Below are 24,689 nucleotides of genomic sequence, written 5' to 3'. Positions count from 1 at the left end.
CAGCTCATCAACCACCGCGTCCCTCCTGACATGGCTGCCTGTGGGGGGCGCTGTTCCGCAGATGCTGTTTAAGACCATACGAGTTTTAATTCCACTCTTATGAGAAAAATATTCAATCCATTCTTATGTTTGTGTTTGTTAAAAAAATGAAAGGATTGGCTATTTTAATTGTACTTATTATTTATTGATATAATTGTAATCATGTTATGATATTGTGATTTATATATATATATATATATATATATATATATATATATATATATATATATATATATATATATATATATATATATATATATATATATATATATATATATATATATATATATATTTGTCTCAACAAGAACCTAAAGAATATCATGAAGAGTGTAAACTGTAGCAACATTCGTCATAAAATGTATAAAATAAAAATGTATCATTCAATCATGGAATTTGAGAACCTGGAACAAGTAACACACACGCACACACACTCACACGCAGTTAAAGAAAAATCACTTCAATGACGTCATCTAACGTCGCCAGATTCATGTTGTTGTTGTGCTCTAGAAAATAAACTCCATCATGACTAAGACTTTTGTTCGTAACATTAGACGAAGTTCAATTTCTGTAAGACGTCCCCAGTTGGATTTTGGGCTGACCTATCCCAGATCGTTATAAATAGAGTCATCTGTCTCGCTGTCTTGAACCGTGTCACCGTCTCATGGTGATGACGCACTTTTCGCCGACGCAAACCTCATGACGCGGAGCGCTCCAGAAAACGCAAATACTTACAGTCAGACACCCATCGGAGGATTACCAGCAGTAGGAAATGGTTAACGAATCGCTGTGGTTTAACCCGTGTCGTCTCTACAACGAAAACAGGATTTTTAAGCCTATTGTATATAAATAATCCACCGAAAAGCGTCGGTTTTATTCAGGAGTATCTGCGTAACGTCTCAGGACTGGATTAAAGGTTTGTGTGATGCGCGGCGTTACGCACGTATCAATAACCTCATAGACAGCGCTTAGTCTAACCCACAATCAGATATACCGTTATATATGTGCTACATGTTGTAGAAACTGTCATAAACGCTGTTGGTTAATCGGACATGTGTGTCTGTGCGTCTGACTGGCAGTAGGAAACCTCACTGTGACAAAATTGGTTTCACGCTTCTCATTTCAACCATTTTCCTCATCATAATACTGTGATTCATGCGTCGTCCGCTTGTTTTCTATTCCAGGAGGATGAGCCTCCATTCAGCCTGGCTGCTGCTGCTCCTGTCGGTGTGCGCTGGGGTCTGGTCGGTGCCCATTGACCGCAACCCGAGCCCGACCGAGGCGCCGCATGAGGAGGAGAAGCCGGAGGAGAATGTGGTAACGGCCTTTACCTGCTACCCGTGTGTCTGTTTTCCTTCTACTGTCCTTCTGATACGGTCCATGTGTTTGTGTCTATGGGTCTGTGTCAGTGTGTGTCTATCTTCCTTCTACTGTCGTTCTGATACGGTCCATGTGTTTGTACAACCAGGACACGGGCCTGTACTACGACCGGTATCTCAGAGAGGTGATCGAGGTCTTGGAGACGGATCCACACTTCAGAGAGAAGCTGCAGACCGCCAACACAGAGGACATCAAGGTAAGAAAATACTCTTATCTGTCTATTCATATATTATACCTTGGGTGTCTTGAAAGGCGCCTCTAAATTAAATGTATTATTATTATTATACTGTACATGGTTGTCTTCATGAAGCTCTATATCTATAGGTCTTATCCTAGTTGAGTCTTCTTTTAATTTTCTCCTCGCCTCTCTCCCTTCTCCTCCCCTCCCCTCTCCCTTCTCCTCCCCTCCTCTCTCCCTAACCCCTCCCTCCCCTCCCCCCTCCCCTCAGAACGGGCGTCTGAGTAAGGAGCTGGACCTGGTGGGTCACCACGTCAGGACCCGACTGGACGAGCTGAAGAGGCAGGAGATGTCCCGTCTCCGGATGCTGCTCAAGGCCAAGCTGGACAGCACCAACACCCAGAGTGAGTGGTCAGAAACCAGTGAAACCAGTGACACCAAGACCCAGAGTGAGTGGTCAGAAACCAGTGAAACCAGTGAGACCAACACCCAGAGTGAGTGGTCAGAAACCAGTGACACCAATACCCAGAGTGAGTGGTCAGAAACCAGTAAGACCAGTAAGCACCAACACCCAGAGTGAGTGGTCTGAAACCAGTGAGACCAACACCCAGAGTGAGTGGTCTGAAACCAGTGAGACCAGCACCCAGAGTGAGTGGTCAGAAACCAGTGAGACCAGTAAGCACCAACACCCAGAGTGAGTGGTCTGAAACCAGTGAGACCAACACCCAGAGTGAGTGGTCTGAAACCAGTGAGACCAGCACCCAGAGTGAGTGGTCAGAAACCAGTGAGACCAGTAAGCACCAACACCCAGAGTGAGTGGTCTGAAACCAGTGAGACCAACACCCAGAGTGAGTGGTCTGAAACCAGTAAGCACAAACACCCTGAGTGAGCTTTTACAGGTTCATAGATTTATGTATATTTTTAATTTGTTTAGGGACGCTTCATTTTTAAATGTCTGATCGTGTTCCACCCTCTCGGCTCTCTGTGATCGCCTCTCAGGCCTGCAGATCGACCACGCCTCCATGCTGAAGCAGTTTGAGCACCTGGACCCCCACAACCAGAACACGTTCGAGGCCAAAGACCTGGAGCTGCTCATCTCCACGGTGCGGCCCCTCCCTCACACACTGCTCCGTACAGCTCTCTCCTCCTCCGTCCATGTAGCCAACCTCACGGTTCATATCAATCGCTCATAGCTGATGGTATTTCTAACTAATTTAACTCCAATAATAGCTCTTAAATTGTACCTAACGCACCTTATAAAAAATAATAATATTTGAACCTGTTTTTATGCCTTTATGGACAAAGAAGAGACCGAGACAGTTAGCATAGGACCACAGGTGGGGAATTGGACCCGGGACGCTACAAGGAATGCTATCCTGCTAGGTGTGGTTAGCACGCTAACTGGCCCCGCCCACAGTTCCACCTACATCGACCTTTAACCTTTTTAATCAAACGTATCTGGATCCAACTGAGTTGAGCGGTTCTCCTCGTCTCTTTGTTCTTCTCTGTTCTTCTGGGTTCTCCTCGTCTCCTTGTTCTTCTCTGTTCTTCTGGGTTCTCCTCGTCTCCTTGTTCTTCTCTGTTCTTCTGGGTTCTCCTCGTCTCCTTGTTCTTCTCTGTTCTTCTGGGTTATCCTCGATTCTCTGTTCTACTCGGTTCTGAGCATTTCTTCTCGGTTCCCCGTTTTTCTCGGTTCTCTATTCTTCTCCTCTGTTCTGAGCGATTCCTCTCGGGTCCCTGTTCTTTTCGGGTCCACTCGGTTCTGAACGGTTCTCGGTTCCCTGTTCCCCCAGGCCACCAAGGACCTAGAGAACTACGACGCGGAGCGCCACGAGGAGTTCAAGCGCTACGAGATGCTGAAGGAGCACGAGCGGCGGGAGTACCTCCGGGGGCTGGACCAGGAGAAGAGGGAGGCGGAGGAGAAGAGGATGGAGGAGCTCAAGGACAAACACCGCCACCACCCCAAGGTCAACGTGCCGGTGAGCCGCCGCCCGGTAGTGAGGGTTTAGGAGTCCCAACGGCTCGCATGGCAACGAGCTCGAAGTGATCCGGACCTTTCTGTAGTCAATGCTGATTTAAATAATGCTATCAATGGCATCGCATCCTATTACTGACCCTATTCTACAAGTAAAAAAGTAATGTACATGTCTATGTTTAAAATCATCACACTATTGACGCTCTCAAAATACTCCCTCTCCATCACGCTCTCTGTCTATATTTGCTCTCGCTCGCTCTCTCTCTAGGGTAGCGTAGCTCAGCTGCGGGAGGTGTGGCAGGAGACAGACGGTCTGGACCCCCACGAGTTTAACCCCAAGACCTTCTTCAAACTGCACGGTAAAAGAGACCCTAGACCCGCCCCCTTTAGAACCCCGGCCACCCCTATTCTTACCGCCGGTATCGCCCCGCCACGGGACCCATCTTACCGTTAGTAGTGGTAAGAAAGTACCAACGGTGAGATGGTACCAGTGGTAAGGAGGTACCATCGTACTGTCCAACCATCGGTGCGGTCTAAACGCTGTGTGGCAGACGCCAGGGAGGAGTGAGGGGAGTGAGGATTGAAGGGGGACATTGGGCAACCTGCTGGCTCCACCCAAAGCCTTACATGGACTTCCTCCCTTTAATGAGGCAGGCCTGGGGATCGTTAAAGGGGACCTATTATGCTTTTTCGACATTTATGACCTATAAACGTTGTTATAATGATTGATAGTCATGTTTAACCATACTAAAGTGTCAAATAATGACGTACATGCATTTCGACGTATTCCCTGCTGACAGTCTGGGGTGGCTGTGCAGAGCGCTAAACACTCGGGACAACGTTTGCGATCCACTTGTTCACATTTCTTGGAATCATCTACGTAGAGGCACTCCTGCCGCGCCCCCATATGCCTGGTCAAATCTGCCCCCGCGCGCGCGCTTCAAGGAAGGTAACCAATCACAACGGAGTTGGGTTGGCAGGAGGGGGGCGAGGGGGCGAAGAAGTGCAAAACCGAGCGTTGACAGTTGAATGCTGAAAGCGACCCGGATGAGAAGAAGAGTTTCCCGAAAATCAACATCGTTTTTTGTGCTGTGATTCGTGTCGGGTTGCGCTATAGGAGTCATTAATAAGAAATTAAGACCAGAAAAGTAGTATAATAGGTCCTCTTTAAGCAGGGGTGCTTGGGCTTAAGCTGGCGAGCAAAGACACATGGGAGGGTAGGAGGAAAGCTAGGGCTAGCAAAGGGCAGGCGGGATCAGTATTGCCTGGAAGCACCGAACGGCCTAAGAGGAAGAGATGGGTGGAAAAGTGTTGGACTGAATCCTAGCAGAGGTGTACGACCCTTTTCCCACCCTGGTATTGTTTACTAGGTAAATAAACCATTCTGCATTGGAACGGCTCTCTGTGTTGTGTCATTTCATCTATTTAACTCGGTGGCGTGGAAACCCCACACCCACTGGCCCGCTACAGCTGGTCCTATGTTAACGCTGGTACTTTCTGAGCGCCGGCCTCCTCGTCATATTCCTTGCGACCCCATGTCCTAACCTGCTTCCTGTATCCTGTTCCCTTCTCAGACACAAACGGAGACGGGCTTCTGGATGAGCAGGAGCTGGAGGCTCTGTTCACTAAGGAGGTGAGCAGCTCTCTGTGGCTGTTTGCTCCCATCTGGTTTCCTCGGGGGAAATCCAGTCAGCCCTGATTTTTAAGCCTCATTATTTACGATGCAATACAACTTTGTGATCATGGAACAGGTTTAATCTGTGAGGTTGTGGTGCTGGGAAGACTTCACACAATGAATAAACATTGCATTGTGTGTGGTAACTTGACTACTATGTGCACATGCAGAACGGGGATTATGCTTGCACTGGCTGCAACTAATATTTGATGTTTGATTTTTAAAGTACTTGGAAGAGGTACATTAATATAAATGTTGGTTTATATTAATACACGCACACAATATACAAGTCTCTCTTCAATCTGTTTTATTGTGTATTTATTTGCTTTGGCAGGAATGTCTTTGTTTGTTTTAGGTTCCGTGTTCCTACCGGAAATCCTTGCTCAGCCAATCTGCGTTTGTTTGTTTTTAACACGTGGCCTCAAATTCGTGCAACAATTTTTTTTTTTTCAAATGACATTTTTGGGAGATGAAGCGTCACTGTCTCCTCAGTCCTCTGTGGCCGGCTCCTATAACCCCTGGAGGGTGTTGCGTTCTCCTCCCAGCCCGGCCCAGACCGGGGTGAGACGATGTTTGAGTCAGGCTCAGAGTTCTGTGTGTTCCCCACCCCTGTCCCCAGCTGGAGAAGGTCTACAACTCCAAGAACGAGGAGGACGACATGATGGAGATGGAGGAGGAGAGGCTCCGGATGAGGGAGCACGTCATGAAGAATGTAAGGGAGAGGAAACGCTTTCACATAGTAATCGTTATTTCAATAAAATCATGCTTTGCATATATTTAGTTTATTCAATTTCAGCCAACGTTAAATTGTACACGTTATTCTTTCTTCGTCTTTATTTTCAACGCGTTTCTTTCGAAGGTGGACGCCAATAAGGACCGTCTGGTGACGATGGAGGAGTTCCTGAAGTCCACCCAGAAGAGGGAGTTCAACAATCCCAGGGAGTGGGAGGTGAGCTCTCCCCTGACCTGGCCTCCCTTCGTCTCCCAGTACATTCATCTCACCCTCAGTTAGACTGTCAGATCTACGGCTGAACCGTAACTCGGCCGCAGCAGCTGTTACTAAACAATGTTCCATTCCATTATATAAAAAGCAAATGGATACTGAAATAAAACCACTTCCTTCTATTCATTAAACCTGATCGGGTGCTTTCAAACCTTCTCCCTCCTCTAGACCCTGGACGACACCAAGCCCGTATACACGGAGGCGGAGCTCCAGCGCTTTGAGGCGGAGCTTAAGGACAAGGAGGAGGAGCTGAAGCGGAGGGCGGAGACTCTGCGGCAGGAGCAGGACCTGCTCCACGAGAGGGGCAAGGCGCTGGACGCCCAGAGGAAGGAGTACCAGCAGGTGGGGGAACTCTTTAGGCTGCAATGTACCTCACGCTAGTACGTGTACTCGTGAAGGCTGGTGGGTGTATCCTGCTCACGCACACGCAGGGTGTAGCAGCGACACGGGGCAGAGTATCGATGATCCTCGGACGTTGTTTGAGATGGAAACAGGACACGGGCGGAGGAGGAACTACTATACAAGCCAAATTTGAACATTTCTTAACCCGAGCGAGATTGAACGTAAAGAAGTTTGGAGGTCGATTCGAGATGGATCAGAGACCGGGTGTTTTGTCTCTGAGCCTCCTGGTGGTCACAGCTTTAAAATCATACATGAGGAGGACAGTGGACATACAGTACACAGTTCAGTATGGTAACAACGTCACTTGTATGGCGTCCACGTATGAAACTGGAGAATATCTAGACACTTAAAGTAAACTGATGAGAGGAATCACTTTCTGGGCTTTTGGGGTGTTTATGTTTTATTAGAGTTTAGAAAATAATGGACTAATAGGTAAAGAAAATATATTTAATATGTCCCATTGTATTTCTTTGGCGACCAGTCCAGGTGAGCTCATAGCCGACGTCATCGGCCTCTTTCTGCTGCGGCTTGCTCATCAGAGACACGGGATTCGAACCCTCACCCTCGGTGTCTTGTCCCGTTCCCCCCCCCCAGGCCGTGCTGGAGATGTCTCAGCGGCAGAACGAGCAGCCCGCCGCCGCGGACGCCAAGCAGCCCCCGACCGGCCCCCACGGAGAACTACAGTTTCACCAGGAGACCAACAAGCTGGAGGATCAAGGTACAGTGCATGCTGGGAAATGTAGTTTAAGGTGGATCAGAGCAAATGATGTGTTTCTCGGCCCGGTACGAAGCATCCTTCACGTTCGGGGCTCTGCCTATGGTGGGAGGTGCCTGTGGGCGTTGGGGGCGTGGCTTATGTGTGCGTTCTCGTTTCTTTCAGAGGTGAAAACACCAGTCGAACAGGAAGCTGACACTCCCAACAACCTACCTGCCGAGCCACCACAGAACCTGCCAACGCACACCTGAATACTGACACACACACACACACACACACACACACACCTGAGCACTTCTATAGGCCTACACACACACACACACACACACACACACACCTGAAAACTGACACACAAACACACCTGAACACTGCTGTACACATAATCAGACACACACCAACACTGCTGTAGGCCTACACACACTCACACAGAAACACACAAACACACACAAAAGTGCACACGCAAGTGCCCCGTTTTTTTGGTTTGCAGTGACGCATATCATCGGATAGCTTTGTTTCGTAAAGTATTGATTTGAGTTGAATGAGCGGTCAATCATAAGATATATACATATATATTTGTTAATTTTTGTCATGTGTTTGAATAAAGTGATGAATTCAATGTATCTGGATCTCTGGGTTTGCATGAACCTGCTGTGTGCTTCTCTTGATGTCGGCAAACCTGAAGATTTCTGTCCCTTAAACTTCTCATCCAATATATCAGTCTATCTAATAAAATAAAAAAACACTGTAATCCAGGGAGAGAAAGAAATACTCATACTGTTAATGACCGCATAAAAAATGAATCATTATTGATACTACATTATGTCATGAAGTCAAGACTAAACTCGAGACTCCAATACAAGCTCTAAAGGCCAAACTAAATCAAGTGAACATTCAGAGAAGGTGCAGCTCAGCTAAATGCTAGCAGAGTTCTTCATGTCCTGATGCATGCATCATTCATTCATTCCATGTCACTAATGGATACCGTATTTATTCACTGGCTTAGAGTTCATGGAACAAACACTATCAGCATTGGGTTGGTCTTCTTTGGTGAGATTGGTTTATTGGAGTGTTTGCACACACACACACAAAACCCAAAGAAACACACACATGTGCCACAACATCAAAAAGCTGAAATGTGATTTAGCTATGTGCGTGTTAATGTGAGCAGGATGTGTGTGTGCCCATATGTCTTCACTACACGTGCACCCTGGGGTTGCCAGGGCACAGTGCATTCCGTTCCACAACAGAATTCCACCCAGCCGTTGACCTCCGATGACCCCACATAACTCCGCCCCTCCTTGTGCTCATTCGCCTTCCGACCTGTCAATCAGCCTTCTGCTACCGCTTGAAACGTCTCTGCCGTATTGGTGGCAGAAAGTGCATTTATTCACTCTTTATACCACACTTTACAGCCGTGGAAAAATGTAGGATAATATAATATTTCAAAACCGAGAGTAATCCTTAAGTATTTCAGGTTTGTTAATAATAATTAACTGGTTGACACAAGTGGTTTCATATATTTGGTATGAAGGTGGTATGAAACTGCAGCGTGAGTCCAACGCTCCTGTCAGTGCCATCCCTCCTTCTCTCCATCCCTCCAACAGGAAAGGCTTCATTTTGCAAATGGAGCCTCGTAGCTGAAACGCTGAGCTATCAGTAATGAGCATTATTCAGGAGAGAGGAGTTCTGCCAAATCACAGCATGAGACTGTAAGACTGGCAGAGACCTACTTACATATATATAATCATATATTATGTATTTATGTATGTATGTATGTATTTACACACACACACGCATAGATTCATATATTTATGTATATGTATGTATGTATATATATACTGTATATGTACGTATGTTTGTATATATATCTGTGTGTATATATATATATATATATATATATATATATATATATATATATATATATGTATGTATGTATGTATGTATGTATGTATGCATGCATGCATGCATGCATGTATGTATGTATGTATGCATACATAATAAGGTATATATAATAACTTTGATGTGTATGATGATCACAGGACAGTCTCTCAAGTCTCTGAAAATATTTCCCCTCCATCTTGCCTTTCTGTGATCTTATGAAATACTTTATTAACCCAATTTCAATCCACTGTATAAAAAACAGTAGGGTGATGGGCCGTATCGCTCCTCCAACTGGCATTACGTCAGCCTCCTCCAGACCAGCGCCAAGAAGAAGCACATCTGTGAGCCGCGCATGGGCAGAACGGCCTTCTCAGGGCATTGATTGGTCAGGTGCTCTATTACTTTGGCAGCTGAGGCTGGTGATTGGCTTATTTGGTTACTGGAAAGTCAGCTGTAACTAGGTCGGATTGAATGTAGGTGTGTAAATCATGTTTGGCATCCGTCGAGTGTAATCCCAAATTATTTAGAATATAATTATTTAAAATAGATCTTGGTAAACTACTTCAGTTTGTACCCCTTGATGGCAGCAGTCGACCGTGCAGAGCCTCTCTCTCACCTACCGCGAGAGGGCGCTTTTTCCCCCAAATCTAGATTTAAATGTACTTTACAATGACGACGAAGACTTCTATCTTCTTAGCCTATTACAAAAACGCTTATCACCAGAACAATCACCTGTTTCGTTGGCTCGCTTGTTATCCCAGTGGCAAGCCTGCTGTGAGAACCACCATGAGCTTCCCTCCGAGATGAAGCAGTCAAAGTGACTGTCAGCCAATATATCTCAGATCCAGCGTCTTCCTCCAAGAAGGAGCGATGAGGAAGGACCGATGAGGAAGGCTCGGAGGTTCTCCCTGTGGTGGTGAGGTGTTGCTCGCCCATTGCTCAGGGCTGTTTGTGTGTCTCCTACACTGTGTGTGTGCGTGTGTGTTCGTGTGTGTGTGAGAGCGATAGAGCGAGAGAGAGAGAGAGAGAGAGAGAGAGAGAGAGGGAGAGAGAGAGGTAGAGAGGGAGAGGGGGAGGGGAGGAAGGGAGGCTGGCAACCGGTTGTGAAACAGCGACAGCTCGCAGGCTCCGGCGGCCAGGTGCACTGAGGAGCAGCGGGGAGGCTGAGAGCGTCTTCTTCTTTATCCCTCGACCATGGACAGGGTAAGGTGCCCGTCGTGTGTGAGCGGACATGTTGGGTGTGTGGTGTTGTGGGATGCAGCGGCGTGTGTCAGGCTGTGGTCCAGCTGTTGGTGGGGATGCGCCGAGCCGAGGGGGCGAGGCGGCGGGGTGTGTTGATGAGGAGGAGGATGGAGGGAACTCACGTCTTGCAGTGGAATAAAAGCAACGATTCGTCCGCCGACGGATAACGGGGTTGTCCGGTTGTGGGTCGGTCGGTGGTGGTGATGGGGCTCGGTAATGGGTGATCGCCTCATCCCATAGCGGTCTGACAGCGGTGCCTGTAGCCTACATCCACACACACGCGCGCGCGCACACACACACACACACACACACACACACACACACACACACACACACACACACACACACACACACACACACACACACACACACACACACACACACACACACACACACACACACACACACACACTCGCCCGTGCTCTGCTACGGCCTGTACATTTCCTGATGACAGCCGTGTATTTACTAGTGCCATCACACGGTTGAACATATGATGCCCACATGCTAAGCCCCTTGCCCGGATCATACTCGGGTTAGTGGGTTACGAGGAGAAAGGGAAGCGATTTCCTCACGGCACCCATCAACACAGTGTGGATGACACCCCTTTTCCCGGGGATGTGTGCAGAAACACCCGAGACAGCGCCGCAACCCTCCCTACAGGCCGTCTGGCCGTGGATCTGGTGTAAGGGTGTAAACAGAGTTCTCCGGTCCTCGGGAGAACCTCCTCCCTCCCTGCGCGGATCATCTCCGTACAACGCGCCGTCCATTAGAACAATATAGCGGTAGACTGAGCGCCATAGCGGTGTCTCTGCTCCTCTCGCCCTGCACGAATGCACCTAGTTCGGCAGAACCAGCTGTTTTCTAGTATCGAATGTTATTTTTTTTTTGAATCTGATCTGCATGTTTTCCGGCTGGTGTCGGTCGAAATTGTGTGGCTATTTAAGGATACATTGGACGGCTCTCGCAGTGGAACACCATTTCATTGTTTGTGTATCTATTTTGTAAGCACTTGTTTCGTAAGCACTTGCCATCACATATGCCCACTAGACTGTTGCTTAACCTAGTCTACATCTTATTTATTTACTGACACACACACACACACACACACACACACACACACACACACACACACACACACACACACACACACACACACACACACCTGGGACTCCACCACCTCCGGGGACGTAGTTCTACCGTTAAACATTTGCCTAACCTGACCTCCGTCTCTCCTTGTCTTCCAGATGCATCCGTCATCCCTGTGAACTCTAGCCCTGGGGTCGCGAACCCAGGCCCCTCCTACCTGCTCCTCCCCCCCCCCCCCCCCCCCCCCCCCCATTACCTCCTCACACCTAGTGCCCCCCCCCCCCCCCCACGGCCCCTCCCCCACCCCCCCCCCATCCCTAACTCCGCCTACATCAGCCTGACCCCAGCCCTTCTACAGCGCCAGTGTTTGGGTCCCGAGAGATACCGGTCCGCTAGACTCTGGTCTCTCTGAGGGGGAGGAGCTAGAGGACGAACCCAACGCACCCCTCGTGCTGTCCCTGTGGTGCCGCTTGAGGGTCCAGCGGCCAATCAGCTCGCAGCTGTGTGAGCTAGTACCTGCAGCTGCAGCCAATCACGGGGCAGCAGTAAACACACCTGAAGTGTGTTTATTCGGCTAGCCTGGGCCACACCTACACCCCTATACCCACCACCACCACCCCTAGCCCCACCACCACCCCTACACCCAGTACCGCCACCGTCACCACCACCCCTCCGGCCTCAAGATGATGTGCGAGGTGATGCCGACCATCTCGGAGGACGGGCGCGGCGGGGGCGGCTCCCCGTCCTCGGCGGGCAGCGGCGGCAGCGGCGCCGGCGGGCAGATCGGGGGCGTGGCCGGGGGCTACGGCGGCCGGGAGTCGCGCGGGGGGGGGGGGCAGTGACGAGGGCGGCAGCACGGGCAACCTGGAGTCGCTGATGGTCAACATGCTGACGGAGCGCGAGCGGCTGCTGGAGAGCCTGCGGGACACTCAGGACTGCCTGGGCACCGCGCACCTGAGGCTCCGCGAGCTGGGCCACGAGAAGGAGACCCTGCAGAGACAGCTGTCCATCGCCCTGCCCCAGGTACGACCCTGCCCACCCACCGGGACACCCCTCACCACACGGGGGGGTCGGAGAGTCTGGGACACCCCTTACATCGGCCCACGAGACTGCTGCTTAACTAGGCTACATCTTATTTACTTACGCACACTCACAGCAGACAGACAGACTGACAGACAGACAGACAGACAATACATAGACACACACACACACACACACACACACACACACACACACACACACACAATACATACGATAGACAGACACACACACACACACAATACATAGGATACACAGACACACACAATACACACACACACACACGCACACACACACACACAGGTCTACCCGCCCAACGGGACCCACCCCACCACTCCAGGGGGTCGTAGGGTCTGGCCCCCCACTGCACTGGGACCGGGCCGTAACCGGGCTTCTCCATCAGGATGCATCATGGGAGATTTTTATAGCCGAAACTCCGCCATTTTGAGAGGACTCAAGAGGGTTTTAGTTTATATTTACATTCAGGGCGTTAGGCAGACGCTTTTATCCAAAGCGACTTACAATATGGACATTTGTCAGAAGAAAGAGAAACAACAATATATCGCGGTACAGTGAGGATGTTTATTGAGCCAAGCACTAACAATCACTAGGTTAACCCATTCCCCGTAAAGAACAAGGATAGCTAGCTAGGGTAGATGACGTTGGCCGTTCTGTAAAATCCTTGATTGGCGTAAATATACCTTAACCCAGGCTAATGTCTAAAACCAAAAATCACGTGAATAATTGTAAGATAAATTAATATTATCACTACTGCTTCCAAAATGGAGGCGGTCGTTGTGAGGAGACGTCGCCATGACGATCTCCTTTCGCACACGTGCAATGACATACATTATATCACACAATGTATAGAAACGTTGCAATATCATGCAAATAGACAATTAGTTGTCAACACGTTTGTTGAGGGTATGATTATCTATATGTATCCTCAGCCTCACCTCCAGATGCCACTAAAGTCTGGACCTTTATATTACATTTACATTCAGGGCGTTAGCGGACCCTTTTATCCAAAGCGACTTACAATAAGGACATTTGTCAGAAGAAAGAGAAACAACAATATATCTATGAAACAACAATATATGTCTGTCAGTACAGTAAGGACATATATATATATATATATATATATATATAGATAATTTGTGTGTGTGTGTGTGTGTGTGTGTGTGTGTGTGTGTGTGTGTGTGTGTGTGTGTATACACACTACACTGTCCTAAATTAACAAGTATGTGTGCATGTGAGTAGGCGAGAGTATGACAGCTGCATGCACAGATATGCATATTCCTTTTCTCGTAGATATGTACATTATGCCTTAGTGTGCTTGCTCCTGTATGTGTATGTCTCTGTGTTTGTGCGCGCAAACAAGCGTATGGACTATGGACTACACGCTTTTGAATGTACATTCAGAAGGAGATGTTATCTCAAGTGCATGATGGAATCAGCAGTAAGCAGTAGTGAGAGAGGGAGGACCAGACCCGATGAGGGGAGATGTGGTTCTGATGCCTGGGGTTGGCTCATGGCTCACGGTTTCCATGGTTTCTATTAGTGGCCTGTCATGCATGTTAAGCAAAGGAAATGAGTTTGAGACAAGCGTTTGACAGATCCATTTGAATAGGCCTCGCCACAGCGTGATTCACGCCAACGCAGTCTTCAGCCGTCGCAATCCCACCGAGGTAAACAAGTAGACCCCGTTCCTCCGATTCATCTACCGGGCGCAATGTGGCTCAGGAGGTAGAGCGGGTTGGCTGCTAACCAGAAGGTCGCTAGTTCGAACGTCGAGGTGTCCCTGAGCAAGGCAACCTCACCCTAACGGCTCCCGGAAAGCTAGGCTGTCGCCTTGCATGGCGTGTGTGAATGATGTGCTAAATGGGTGAATGTTGGGCGATATTATAAAGCGGTTTGAGTGGTCACTGGTTAGAGCAGCGCGGTATGAACGCCGTCCATTTAACTGCAGTTCCACTCAGGTGCCCGTACAGTATAGTGCTGTATCACGATGCCTCCTCCGCCGTGCCTGGGATCTGTCTTCCCCTTCCATAGGGATGTTTGTATTTATATATAGCTGCAGTGGCACTGCACATTAGGAAAATGACCAGCAGGCCCTATGTAGCGCCCATAACCCCTCCCTGACGGGCAGATCGATATGCACACAAATCTGAGGAAACACACACAGGCTCCCCGAGACGGCGCTCTCTCTCTCTCTCTGGCTAACTCGCTGGGCTCGCTGGCTCACTCTCTCACACTTCCACACGTTCACATGGAGGGGAGTGAGACATTCTACAGAAGCAGTTCACTCGGTGCGTCTGGTGTGTTCGCTACCGCCGCCAAGAATGTGGAGGGAAGAGAGGAAGAGGCTGAGAGAGAGTGGGGATGGTGGTTGTGTGTGTGTGTGTGTGTGTGTGTGTGTGTGTGTGTGTGTGTGTGTGTGTGTGTGTGTGTGTGTGTGTGTGTGTGTGTGTGTGTGTGTGTGTGTGTGTGTGTGTGTGTGTGTGTGTTAGCGCGAGGGAGGGAGGAGGGGTCGTCCACTGACTCAGTGTGGTAGAAGAGGAGAACTTGTGATACTAAACACACAGCGACTAATTGAACAGAATGTCTGAGCCTTGATGAGTTGAGGAGAAGACGACGGCCAGAGGTCCGTAGTGCTACGGTGAAGAACATCTCAGCCACCTCAGTAACAGCTTCTTCTCCTGGCTCCCTTGGACCACAGGCAGAGCAACAGAGAGAATGACAAAACAACGCCACAGAGAGAGAGAAGTTGGGCTGGGGGCGAACGAAACTGACACAAATCTAGGTGTAAGAGACGCGTAGTGTGGCTCAACGCTGGTGGCTTGAGACTCGTTAGACCAAACCAGCCGATCTCCGGGTCACAAATCATTCAATGTCTAGACGAGCTGTCTTTTCCTTTTCTTAAAATCCGAGGTGTCCCACATACACCTTTTGGACCATGCAAATCACCCGTGGAATAAGATATTTTTTAGTACGATTCCATTGTCATTAGGTGTTGGTATTAGTTGAAGCATTAAGAGTTTGTGTATTCAGTTGTTGGTATGAGTTGAAGTAGTAAGTATTTAGGTGTTGGTATTAGTTGAAGCATTAAGAGTTCAGTGTATTCAGTTGTTGGTATGAGTTGAAGTAGTAAGTATTTAGGTGTTGGTATTAGTTGAAGCATTAAGAGTTCAGTGTATTCAGTTGTTGGTATTAGTTAAGTATTACCTTGTTGTTCCTTAAAGAACAAAATCTCTGCTAACAGACAGAGGAGGCAGTAACTGACATCAGTTCGCTCATCGACGTGCAGCCAAGCTACTGATACTCACACGTGTTTCAGCGAACCCCCGTTCTGTGCCAGTCACATGTTGGGAGTATGTTTGATTTATCTGAGCCCCCCCCCCAGAGAAGACCCCCACTGAGATCACACATGTTGGCCCAGCGGTACGGAACACGGAGACTCCATTGGAGACGCTAATGACTGTTGGCAGGGAAAAGAAAAACATCGTCTAACCATACCGGTAAAATAGTTCTCCAGTGCAGGAGGCCTGTGGTTCATAATGCTGTCGGTAATCTCTCTCTTTATATTGCTGTGGTGTGTGTCGGTAAATACACAATGCCTACACAACCGCCACACAAGGAGCACGGCAGCTTTGAATGGCAACCATCACATTTAATTAAACCTAATTAGGTTTAATAATCCCAGCTAATTAAACATATTTGTGAAGAAATAAAACTCAAATAACGAGGCACACAACTTAGGGAATCAAAGAGTTGCCTCCCAGTTCCTCCTTAATTGTGCTTGTTAAACCTCTAGGCGTTTGCCTGCTTACACACCAACACCATAATTGTATTGTCTTAGTTATTACACAATTACACTGATTCCTGGTCTAACTCTGGCAATAAACCTGGGCTGGCCACATCCTCAGACTTTACAGTGTAGCTTTGAGTAGCTAAGAATTCAGGGGCCTATAGGTATTAACTATGAGGAGGGTCCACATGTACTCTGAAGCTGATAGTCGCACATATCAGCATACAAGCAGCAAAAAAGAGATTTCAGGTGTATATGTGAGTTTAAGGATGAGAGGTCGTCTTCATAGTAACACACGCATCTGTGAGTCTGTCTCAACTCCTCTTAAGGGTTCTGTCTAGGGTCAGTGAGAGTGTTGTGTCTGTGTAAACGACCCCGGGCCCGATGTGAAAGTGAACAATGGCGCCCCCTTGTGTCCGCGGCAGGAGTTTGCGGTGCTGACCAAAGAGCTGAACGTGTGCCGGGAGCAGCTGCTGGAGAGAGAGGAGGAGATCTCCGAGCTGAAGGCGGAGAGGAACAACACACGAGTCAGTACTATTTCTTTATTTAACTTTATTAATTTCTTCAGACATCAGCTGTTTCTCCTGTTCTGTGTTTGATGACTAACAGATGTGATGGAATCCTGGATAACCTTTTCCTGTTTAATTGCAGTAAAGGTGATTTACAGTGGGTACCAGGCAGGCCCCCACTGAATGACCAACGTACCTCTTTGTCCAATCATATTAAAGAAAAATACAAAATAAATTACATCTGTAATGGCCTCATATTCTCACACATTCGCATGAAATATTATATGAAACGCTTTGCGATCTTCTTTTTTTAATTTTTAATTTAGATGTATAATTTCTTTTCTTTTAACTTAATATAATTTCGTCTCTATGGCGACGGGGGACAAGAGATGCCCCTATCCCATCTCCCACTAGCGCTTCGCTAACAACAACAAGAACCGAGTCACCGGGTCGTGACGACGCACGAGAGAGCAGGCTAGCTCGCACGCTAGAACACCAGAACCCGAACTGGCGCCAAGACGCTCCCCAAAAACACTCACACCTCCCCCCTACCCCCCCCACCAACAGCTGCTGCTTGAGCACCTGGAGTGCCTGGTGTCGCGTCACGAGCGCAGCCTGCGCATGACGGTGGTGAAGCGGCAGGCCCAGTCGCCGGCGGGCGTCTCCAGCGAGGTGGAGGTGCTCAAGGCCCTCAAGTCGCTGTTCGAGCACCACAAGGCCTTGGACGAGAAGGTCCGCGAGAGGCTGCGCGTGGCGCTGGAGAGGGTGACCACCCTGGAGGAGGAGCTGCAGACCTCCTCGCAGGAGGTGGGTACCTTGGGGGGGGGGGGGCTGCAGACCTGAGTACTAGGTGAGTATTGGGGGGGGGGGTCGGGGGGGGGTCGGGGGTCATGACTCGTAGAGGAAGGGAGGGAGGGGGGGCTGCAGACCTGAGTACGAGGTGATTACTGGGGGGGAGGGTCAGGGGTCATGACTGACGGAGGGAGGGAGGGAGGGGCTGACCCTCAGGGGTGGGGCTGATCTGGAGCCGGGCGTCTGACCCCCTCCTGTGAGTGGATAGTGGATGGTTGATGGTTGATGGTTGATGGCTGATGGTTGATGGCTGATGGTTGATGGCTGATGGTGGATGGCTGATGGTTGATGGTTGATGGTTGATGGCTGATGGTGGATGGCTGATGGTTGATGGCTGATGGTTGATGGTTGATGGTTGATGGTTGATGGCTGATGGTTGATGGTTGATGGCTGATGGTTGATGGTTGTGAGTACATACGAGGCCTCAGATGCCCCTCCAGTGACCGTTGGGACTCTTAAACGGGGCGTAAAGTATAATAAACCCAGTGCATCGAGAGTGCGACCCCCGGCCCCCAATGACTCAGCCCCCCCCCCCCCCTCCCCTCCATGCCCCCCAGGTGCTGTCTTTAAGGGACCAAATCAAAAGACGAACGCACGGAATAGAAAACGGCAAAGAGGTAAGGGAGTGTGTGTGTGTGTGTGTGTGTGCGTGTGTGTGTGCGCGTGTGTGTGTGCGCGTGTGTGTGTGCACGCATGTTTGTTTGTGTGTGTTCGTGTGTGTGTGTGTGAGTGTGCCTGTGCGTGCGTGCATGTACGCGTACGTCATCATCACGACATCCGCGTGTCGCGGATGTCGAGCGAAAGCACGGTTTGTCTAATCGGAGGACTGTGATTGGTGGTCCCCCCCCAGCGCCTCCCGAACGGGCCGACCTCCCTATTGGACGAGGGCGAGGCGGACCGGCAGAGGGAGAGCGAGATCGAGCGGCAGCGATCGGAGCTGGGCCAGCTGAAGGAGCGGCTAGCCCTCATGTGCAGACAGGTGTGTGTGTGTGTGTGTGTGTGTGTGTGTGTGTGTGTGTGTGTGTGTGTGTGTGTGTGTGTGTGTGTGTGTGTGTGTGTGTGTGTGTGTGTGTGTGTGTGTGCGTGTGCGACCATTCATTTTCATTCCTTTTTTCTTCCAGTGTATGGGTGTTCATGCATGTGAGCGTTGTGTGTGTTTGTTATGCGTGTGTGAGTGTCAGGGATGGATGGAAATTAACAATGAATTGTGTCACTTCACCCGCCACTCTGTCGGGTTAAACTTTCCAGTCAGGTCCGATCACATTTGCATATTTAATACATTCGTCATACGGCGCTGCACAGTTCCACAACCATTACTGTCAACATCCGGCCCCCTTCTTCTTCTACGCCTCTTTTGCTGAACTGCGACGGTCAACATCCGGGATAATATACCGGTAACAGGGCTCTCGTCTCACGCATTCGGCGTGAGACACACGCAATTCAACCCATGCACACGCTCACACGCCACTCTTCGAATTTCTCACTCAGAGAAATGACCAGGATAGCGCCCAGCAATTTGGGCCGCTATTTAAAAGTGTTACAGGTAGGAATCAAATGGGTTTCCCGTACGTAGGGTAACCAGACGTCCTCTTTCGCCCGGACATGTCCTCTTTTTGAGACACTTTAAAAAAATGTTTTCGTCCGGGATTTTATTAAAGCCTCATACAGTTCTGTTCTCTTTGCATTGGTGGAAGTGAGTAGGGGGAGTGGTTAAGTAGAGCCTTCAGATTGGACAGTTTGACTTACTCAGTTACTGTCGTGTTTTGTATTTATTTCTTTACCATTATTGTTTTATAGGGAGAAACATTAACAAATTTCTCCTACAAGGGATTGATAAAGTTCTATCTATTGAACAGAAAGAAACACTTGGTCATACTTTACACACTTAATAATAATAATAATAAATGAAATTTATATAGCGCTTAATATGGTACTCTAAGACACTTAAAACACTTTACCACAGCATTGGCCTACTGGATGCCACAGATATATTTTCAGCATTGGACTGAATGCCACATAAATATATAATTATGTGTTTGCACGTTTGCAACGTTTAAAAGTTCAGGGTATAAAGTTCAAGTATATGCCTCTACTTGTATTGCTTAAGCCAATAGCCTTTTGAGGCAGTGTTTTTTCTGAATATTAGTGTTAAGGGCCAATAATGCTTACTATCATGCGTTAGTTACCATGTCTGTGGACACATTTGTATGCAGTCACATGTAAATATAAAAAAACAAATGTTCCTATTGACTTATGATGGCGTAGCCATGGATGTTGTTTTATTGTTAATATTTCAATTTTTTTTTTATTGAAAATACTTTGTATAGATGAATTATCCCCAAACTTTTCATAGTAACACCTTTGAAATAAACATGACTTAACATGGCAGATACCTGGATATTGTTTATCATATGCAGTTAGAGTGTAACATTTTCAACTCAGTTCCTTGGTAGCACCTACTTACAGTAAAAATCACTTCTGATGGAAAAAAAGATGTGTCTGAAAAACACTTTTCTTATCTATTGTTACTATTATATTGTTGAAAATGTATGCATATATTTAAAAAATATATAGCGTATAAAAAGTGGCTGGTAAAAAAGATGAGTGGCTGGTAGATTTTTAAATCTACCTGCCACAGTGGCTGGTGGGCAAAAAAGTTAATTTCCATCTCTGGTGTACGTGTGTTCTTGCATGTGAACATTGTGTTTTTGTGTGTGAGGTATGTGCGTGTGTGTTACGTATTCCCCCATCTGTGCGAGGGCTCAAACGTGCGAGAGCCAGTCGACTGCAGCACGCGGCGTGTTTGTACATTCTCTTTATTTATTGAATTTCCTTTGATTTGCCAGTTCAGCTGCGCTGAAATATTTTTTCTAAATGTTCTCTTGGTGTGTATGCTCTTATCTGCGTGTCTCACATGCGGCCACTGAGTCATCCGGCTGAAAGACATCAGTGTAAACTCAACCTGCGTCTTGCGTTTGGAAGATGCATCTATGTATATGCTATGTCACAGAGGCCTGCTTTTCTTTTTCTCTTTCGTTTTTTTTGTTCATTTGTTTTGTGTGTGTTCATTTATGTGTTGATAATGTGTAAGTGTGTGTGTGTTCATTTGCGTGTTTATAATGTCTGTGTGTTTGTGTGTGTTCATTTTGTGTGTAAATAATTTTTTTGTGTTGGGGGGGGGGGGGCTGTGTTTGTATATAATGTGTGCGTGTGTTTATAATGTGTGTGTGTCCATTGAGTGTATTTCTAATGTGTACGTGTGTGCATTCATTGTGTATTTGTATAATGTATGTCTTTGTTTATAATGTGTGTGTGTTTATAATGTGTGTGTGTGTGTGTGTGGGTTCATTGTGGGTGTATGATGTGTGTGTGTGTACGTGTGTGTGTGTGTGTGTGTTTGCGTTCAGTGTGTGTGTGTGCGTGTGTGTGTGGGGGGGTTCATCTTGTGTGTGTATAAAATGTGTACGTGTGTGTGTGTGTGTGTGTGTGCGTTCATTGTGTGTGTGTGTGTGCACGTTCATTGTGTGTGTGTGTTTGTGTGTGTGTGTGGGTTCATCTTGTGTTTGTATAATACGTGTACGTGTGTGTGCCACCAGGTGGGGGAGATCGAGGAGCAGCTGACCTCAGCCCGGAGGGAGCTGACCCGATCAGAGGAAGCCAACCTGAAGCTCCAGAGAGACGTCAAAGAGGTAGAAACACATCCATAACACCATGCCTACCGCCCCTTTAATAACACCATACCTACCGCCCCTTTAATAACACCATGCCTACCGCCCCTTTAACAACACCATACCTACTGCCCCTTTAACAACACCATACCTACCGCCCCTTTAATAACACCATACCTACCGCCCCTTTAATAACACCATACCTACCGCCCCTTTAACAACACCATACCTACCGCCCCTTTAATAACACCATACCTACCGCCCCTTTAACAACACCATACCTACCGCCCCTTTAATAACACCATACCTACTGCCCCTTTAATAACACCATACCTACCGCCCCTTTAATAACACCATACCTACCGCCCCTTTAATAACACCATACCTACCGCCCCTTTAATAACACCATACCTACCGCCCCTTTAACAACACCATACCTACCGCCCCTTTAATAACACCATACCTACCGCCCCTTTAATAACACCATACCTACTCCACCTTTAATAACATAACAACTAAACCCTACCTACTGCACCTTTAATAACATAACAGCGTAATGTTAAACTGAGTGAATTCAGTGCAATGAGTTTGCTTACCTTTATCTTCATCTCACACTGAAATACATATCTCCTGGTTCACTAATGCCGCTTTTCCACCGCACATGTAGCTCAGCTCGACACGACACGACTCGACACGACTCGACACGGTAGCAGCGCGGGTCCTTTTCCACCGCAAATAGTACCTCCGGGACGTGGGCGGGGTCGGCTGCGCGAAAGGGCCGTGACGTATTTTTGTATGCGACGCAAACAACACCTACGTAACCCACACATGGACAGAACCCACATAACAACAATGGAGAACATCGATGCGATGGTATTCGTGTTCGTATTATTAGCTGGCATGTTGAAGAAGTGGAATATGTTGGCTGCGGCGCTGCTATGGCTGTTACCAGCATGGTTGCCATGTCGCTCTCGTGACTTCGTCACACTCTCTGGCCAATCAGTGGCCCGGCCGTCTGCCGACGTCACCCTTTTAGCATCGGCTCAGCCGCTTGGAACCTAGAGCGAGGCGGTACTAGAAAAAGCAGCCACTTCAGGTACCAGATACCATGTTTTCGCGGTGGAAACGCAAAAAAGGCGAGCTGAGTCGAGTCGTGTCGAGCTGGTACCATGCAGTGGAAAAGCGGCATAAGTGGTCACACAGCCATTAGTCTGCCCTGCACTGGAACCCCCATCACCGTTACCCATGAGCCAAGGCTGGCCCGTCGCCATGGTGACCGGCGCCGACGGTAGGCGATGGGTACCAGGGTGAACAGGTTACCGGTTACCTGGGGCCGCGCGGTCGGGGCTCTGCACCACTCCCTGTGCTCTGCCCCCCCCAACCCCCCTCGCTGCTTCCACTAGGGGACCCCCTCTTCTGCTCCACCTCTTCCATCCTCCCCTCCTCCTCCGTCCTCCTCCTCCTCCTCTCCTCCTCCTCCTTCTCCTTCCTCCTCTCGTCGCTCGTTCGATATTCACTCTCTTCCTCTTCTCTCCTGCACCTCCTCCTTCCTCCTCCTCTCCTCCTTCTCCTCTCCTCCCCCCTCTTCGCGGATTTCGCTATTCTCTCTTCTCTCTCCTCCTCCTGCACCTCCTCCTGCTCTCTGTCTCCCCCTCTCCTCCTCCTCTCGCTCGCTCGCACTCTCGAGTATTCGCTCTCTCTCTTCCTCTTCCTCCTCTTCTGTAATAATGGAGCAAGTGGCCCCTTCTGGCGGCAGTCAACGACCGGCCTCACTCAACCACGTATTAGCCATTCATCACGGCACCAAAGGCAGAACAACAACCTGCTCATGAACATCCCGACCAGACAGTCAACCCCCCCCCCCGACCCAACACACACGTACACACGAACACACACGTACACACACGTACACAAATAACCATTCCCCACTGTTTCCTCGCGTGGGCTTCTCGGTCACAGATTAAATGTTTTGTGTTTTTTTCCGTGTGTTTCTGTGATTCTCCCAGGCTCTGTGCCAACGAGAAGACATGGAGGAGAGGATCACCACCTTAGAACGCAGGTGATGGCTGTTCCTCAACAAAGACAGTTTTCCAAAAACATTCCCATGGTCATGTTCACTTCTCCTCAAGGTTCCTGAACTGGGCTTTTATGGGCTGTGGATCAATGTTTTGTCGTCTCCTCACTTTCTCTTCCTCCTCCTCCTCCTCTTTCTCATCCTCGACCTTCTCCTTCACCACCTCCTCCTCCTCCTCCTCCTCCTCCTCCTCCTCCTCCTCCTCTTTTTCTTTCTTTCTTTCCCTCTTTCCTTCTTCTTCTTCTTCTTCTTCTTCTTCTTCTTCTTCTTCTTCTTCTTCTTCTTCTTCTTCTTCTTCTCTCCCTCCCTCTCTTCCTGCTTCTCTTCCTCCTCCTTCTCCCCCTCCCCCTCCTCTCTCTCCTGCTCCCCCTCCTCCTCCTCCTCCTCCTCCTCCTCCTCCTCCTCCTCCTCCTCCTCCTCCTCGTCCTCTCTCGCCTGCTGCTACCCATCCTCTCTCTCCTATTCATCCTCTACCCCCTCCTCCTCCACCTCCTCTCTTTCCTATTTATCCCCTTCCTCCTCCACCTCCTCTCTCTCCTATTCATCCTCTTCCCCCTCCTCCTCCACCTCCTCTGCCTGCATGTCTGCCTGCAGGTACCTGAGTGCCCAGCGGGAGGCGACGTCTCTCCACGACATAAAGGACAAGCTGGAGAACGAGCTGGCCAGCAAGGACTCCCTCTACAGACAGGTAGGAGGGGCGTGTGTTCCACACTACAGGTCACAGCGGGGGTTCTCAAATGGGGGTACTCGTACCCCTAGGGGTACTTTGGAGTGCTGCAGGGGGGCTCCTGTAAAAACAACAACGAGGAAGGAGAATCTGTGAAAAGGAAAGCGCATCCAGGAACACCAATATGTCGTCCGTTTCCTGGAGGAATATTTTCTTATGGGATTCCCCTCCACATGCTCTGACCCTCCCCTGGCGTTGGGCTTCTTTTGTGGGGAGAAATGAGCAAAAAGTTGCATGGAGCACAGGCCCGTGACAGAGCATGCATCTCAGTGGAGGGCTGCCTCTTGTGTGATTAAGTCATTATGGGGGCCGTGTTCACACAGAGCCATCACTCATAGGAGCAGTGAGGGGTGGAATGGAATGTTGAAGACGTTGTTTTCTATTTGTATTGAGTGCAACAACGCCCCCAAATTAAACCATCCCGCACCCCCACATGGAAC

At 48.7% G+C, this 24,689-nt stretch overlaps 2 protein-coding genes across 2 annotated transcripts in view; both read left to right on the top strand.

Annotated features, from left to right (window-relative positions):
• Nucleotides 1-698: 698 nt before the first annotated feature.
• nucb1 (nucleobindin 1) lies at nt 699-7,984 on the top strand. Its single transcript, XM_030373817.1, has 13 exons — nt 699-952; nt 1,221-1,353; nt 1,505-1,612; nt 1,866-1,998; nt 2,594-2,697; nt 3,388-3,573; nt 3,838-3,928; nt 5,144-5,202; nt 5,864-5,956; nt 6,104-6,193; nt 6,416-6,589; nt 7,244-7,367; nt 7,530-7,984. Exons 2-13 carry the CDS (start codon nt 1,225-1,227, stop codon nt 7,613-7,615), a joined length of 1,377 nt encoding a protein of 458 aa, XP_030229677.1. The 5' UTR covers nt 699-952; nt 1,221-1,224; the 3' UTR covers nt 7,616-7,984.
• Nucleotides 7,985-11,872: 3,888 nt separating this feature from the next.
• LOC115556547 (liprin-alpha-3-like) overlaps nt 11,873-24,689 on the top strand; it is a 38,820-nt gene continuing 26,003 nt past the window's right edge. Inside the window, 9 exon segments of the mRNA XM_030373651.1 lie at nt 11,873-12,396; nt 12,398-12,596; nt 16,845-16,946; nt 17,496-17,735; nt 18,338-18,397; nt 18,631-18,759; nt 21,377-21,469; nt 23,455-23,507; nt 24,117-24,210. Coding sequence (XP_030229511.1) covers nt 12,257-12,396; nt 12,398-12,596; nt 16,845-16,946; nt 17,496-17,735; nt 18,338-18,397; nt 18,631-18,759; nt 21,377-21,469; nt 23,455-23,507; nt 24,117-24,210 — 1,110 coding nt within the window. The 5' untranslated portion in view covers nt 11,873-12,256.

The sequence above is a fragment of the Gadus morhua genome, chromosome 2 (genome assembly GCF_902167405.1).
Source record: "Gadus morhua chromosome 2, gadMor3.0, whole genome shotgun sequence".
Taxonomy (NCBI): Eukaryota; Metazoa; Chordata; class Actinopteri; order Gadiformes; family Gadidae; genus Gadus; species Gadus morhua.
This window is presented reverse-complemented; position numbering and strand designations above follow the sequence as displayed.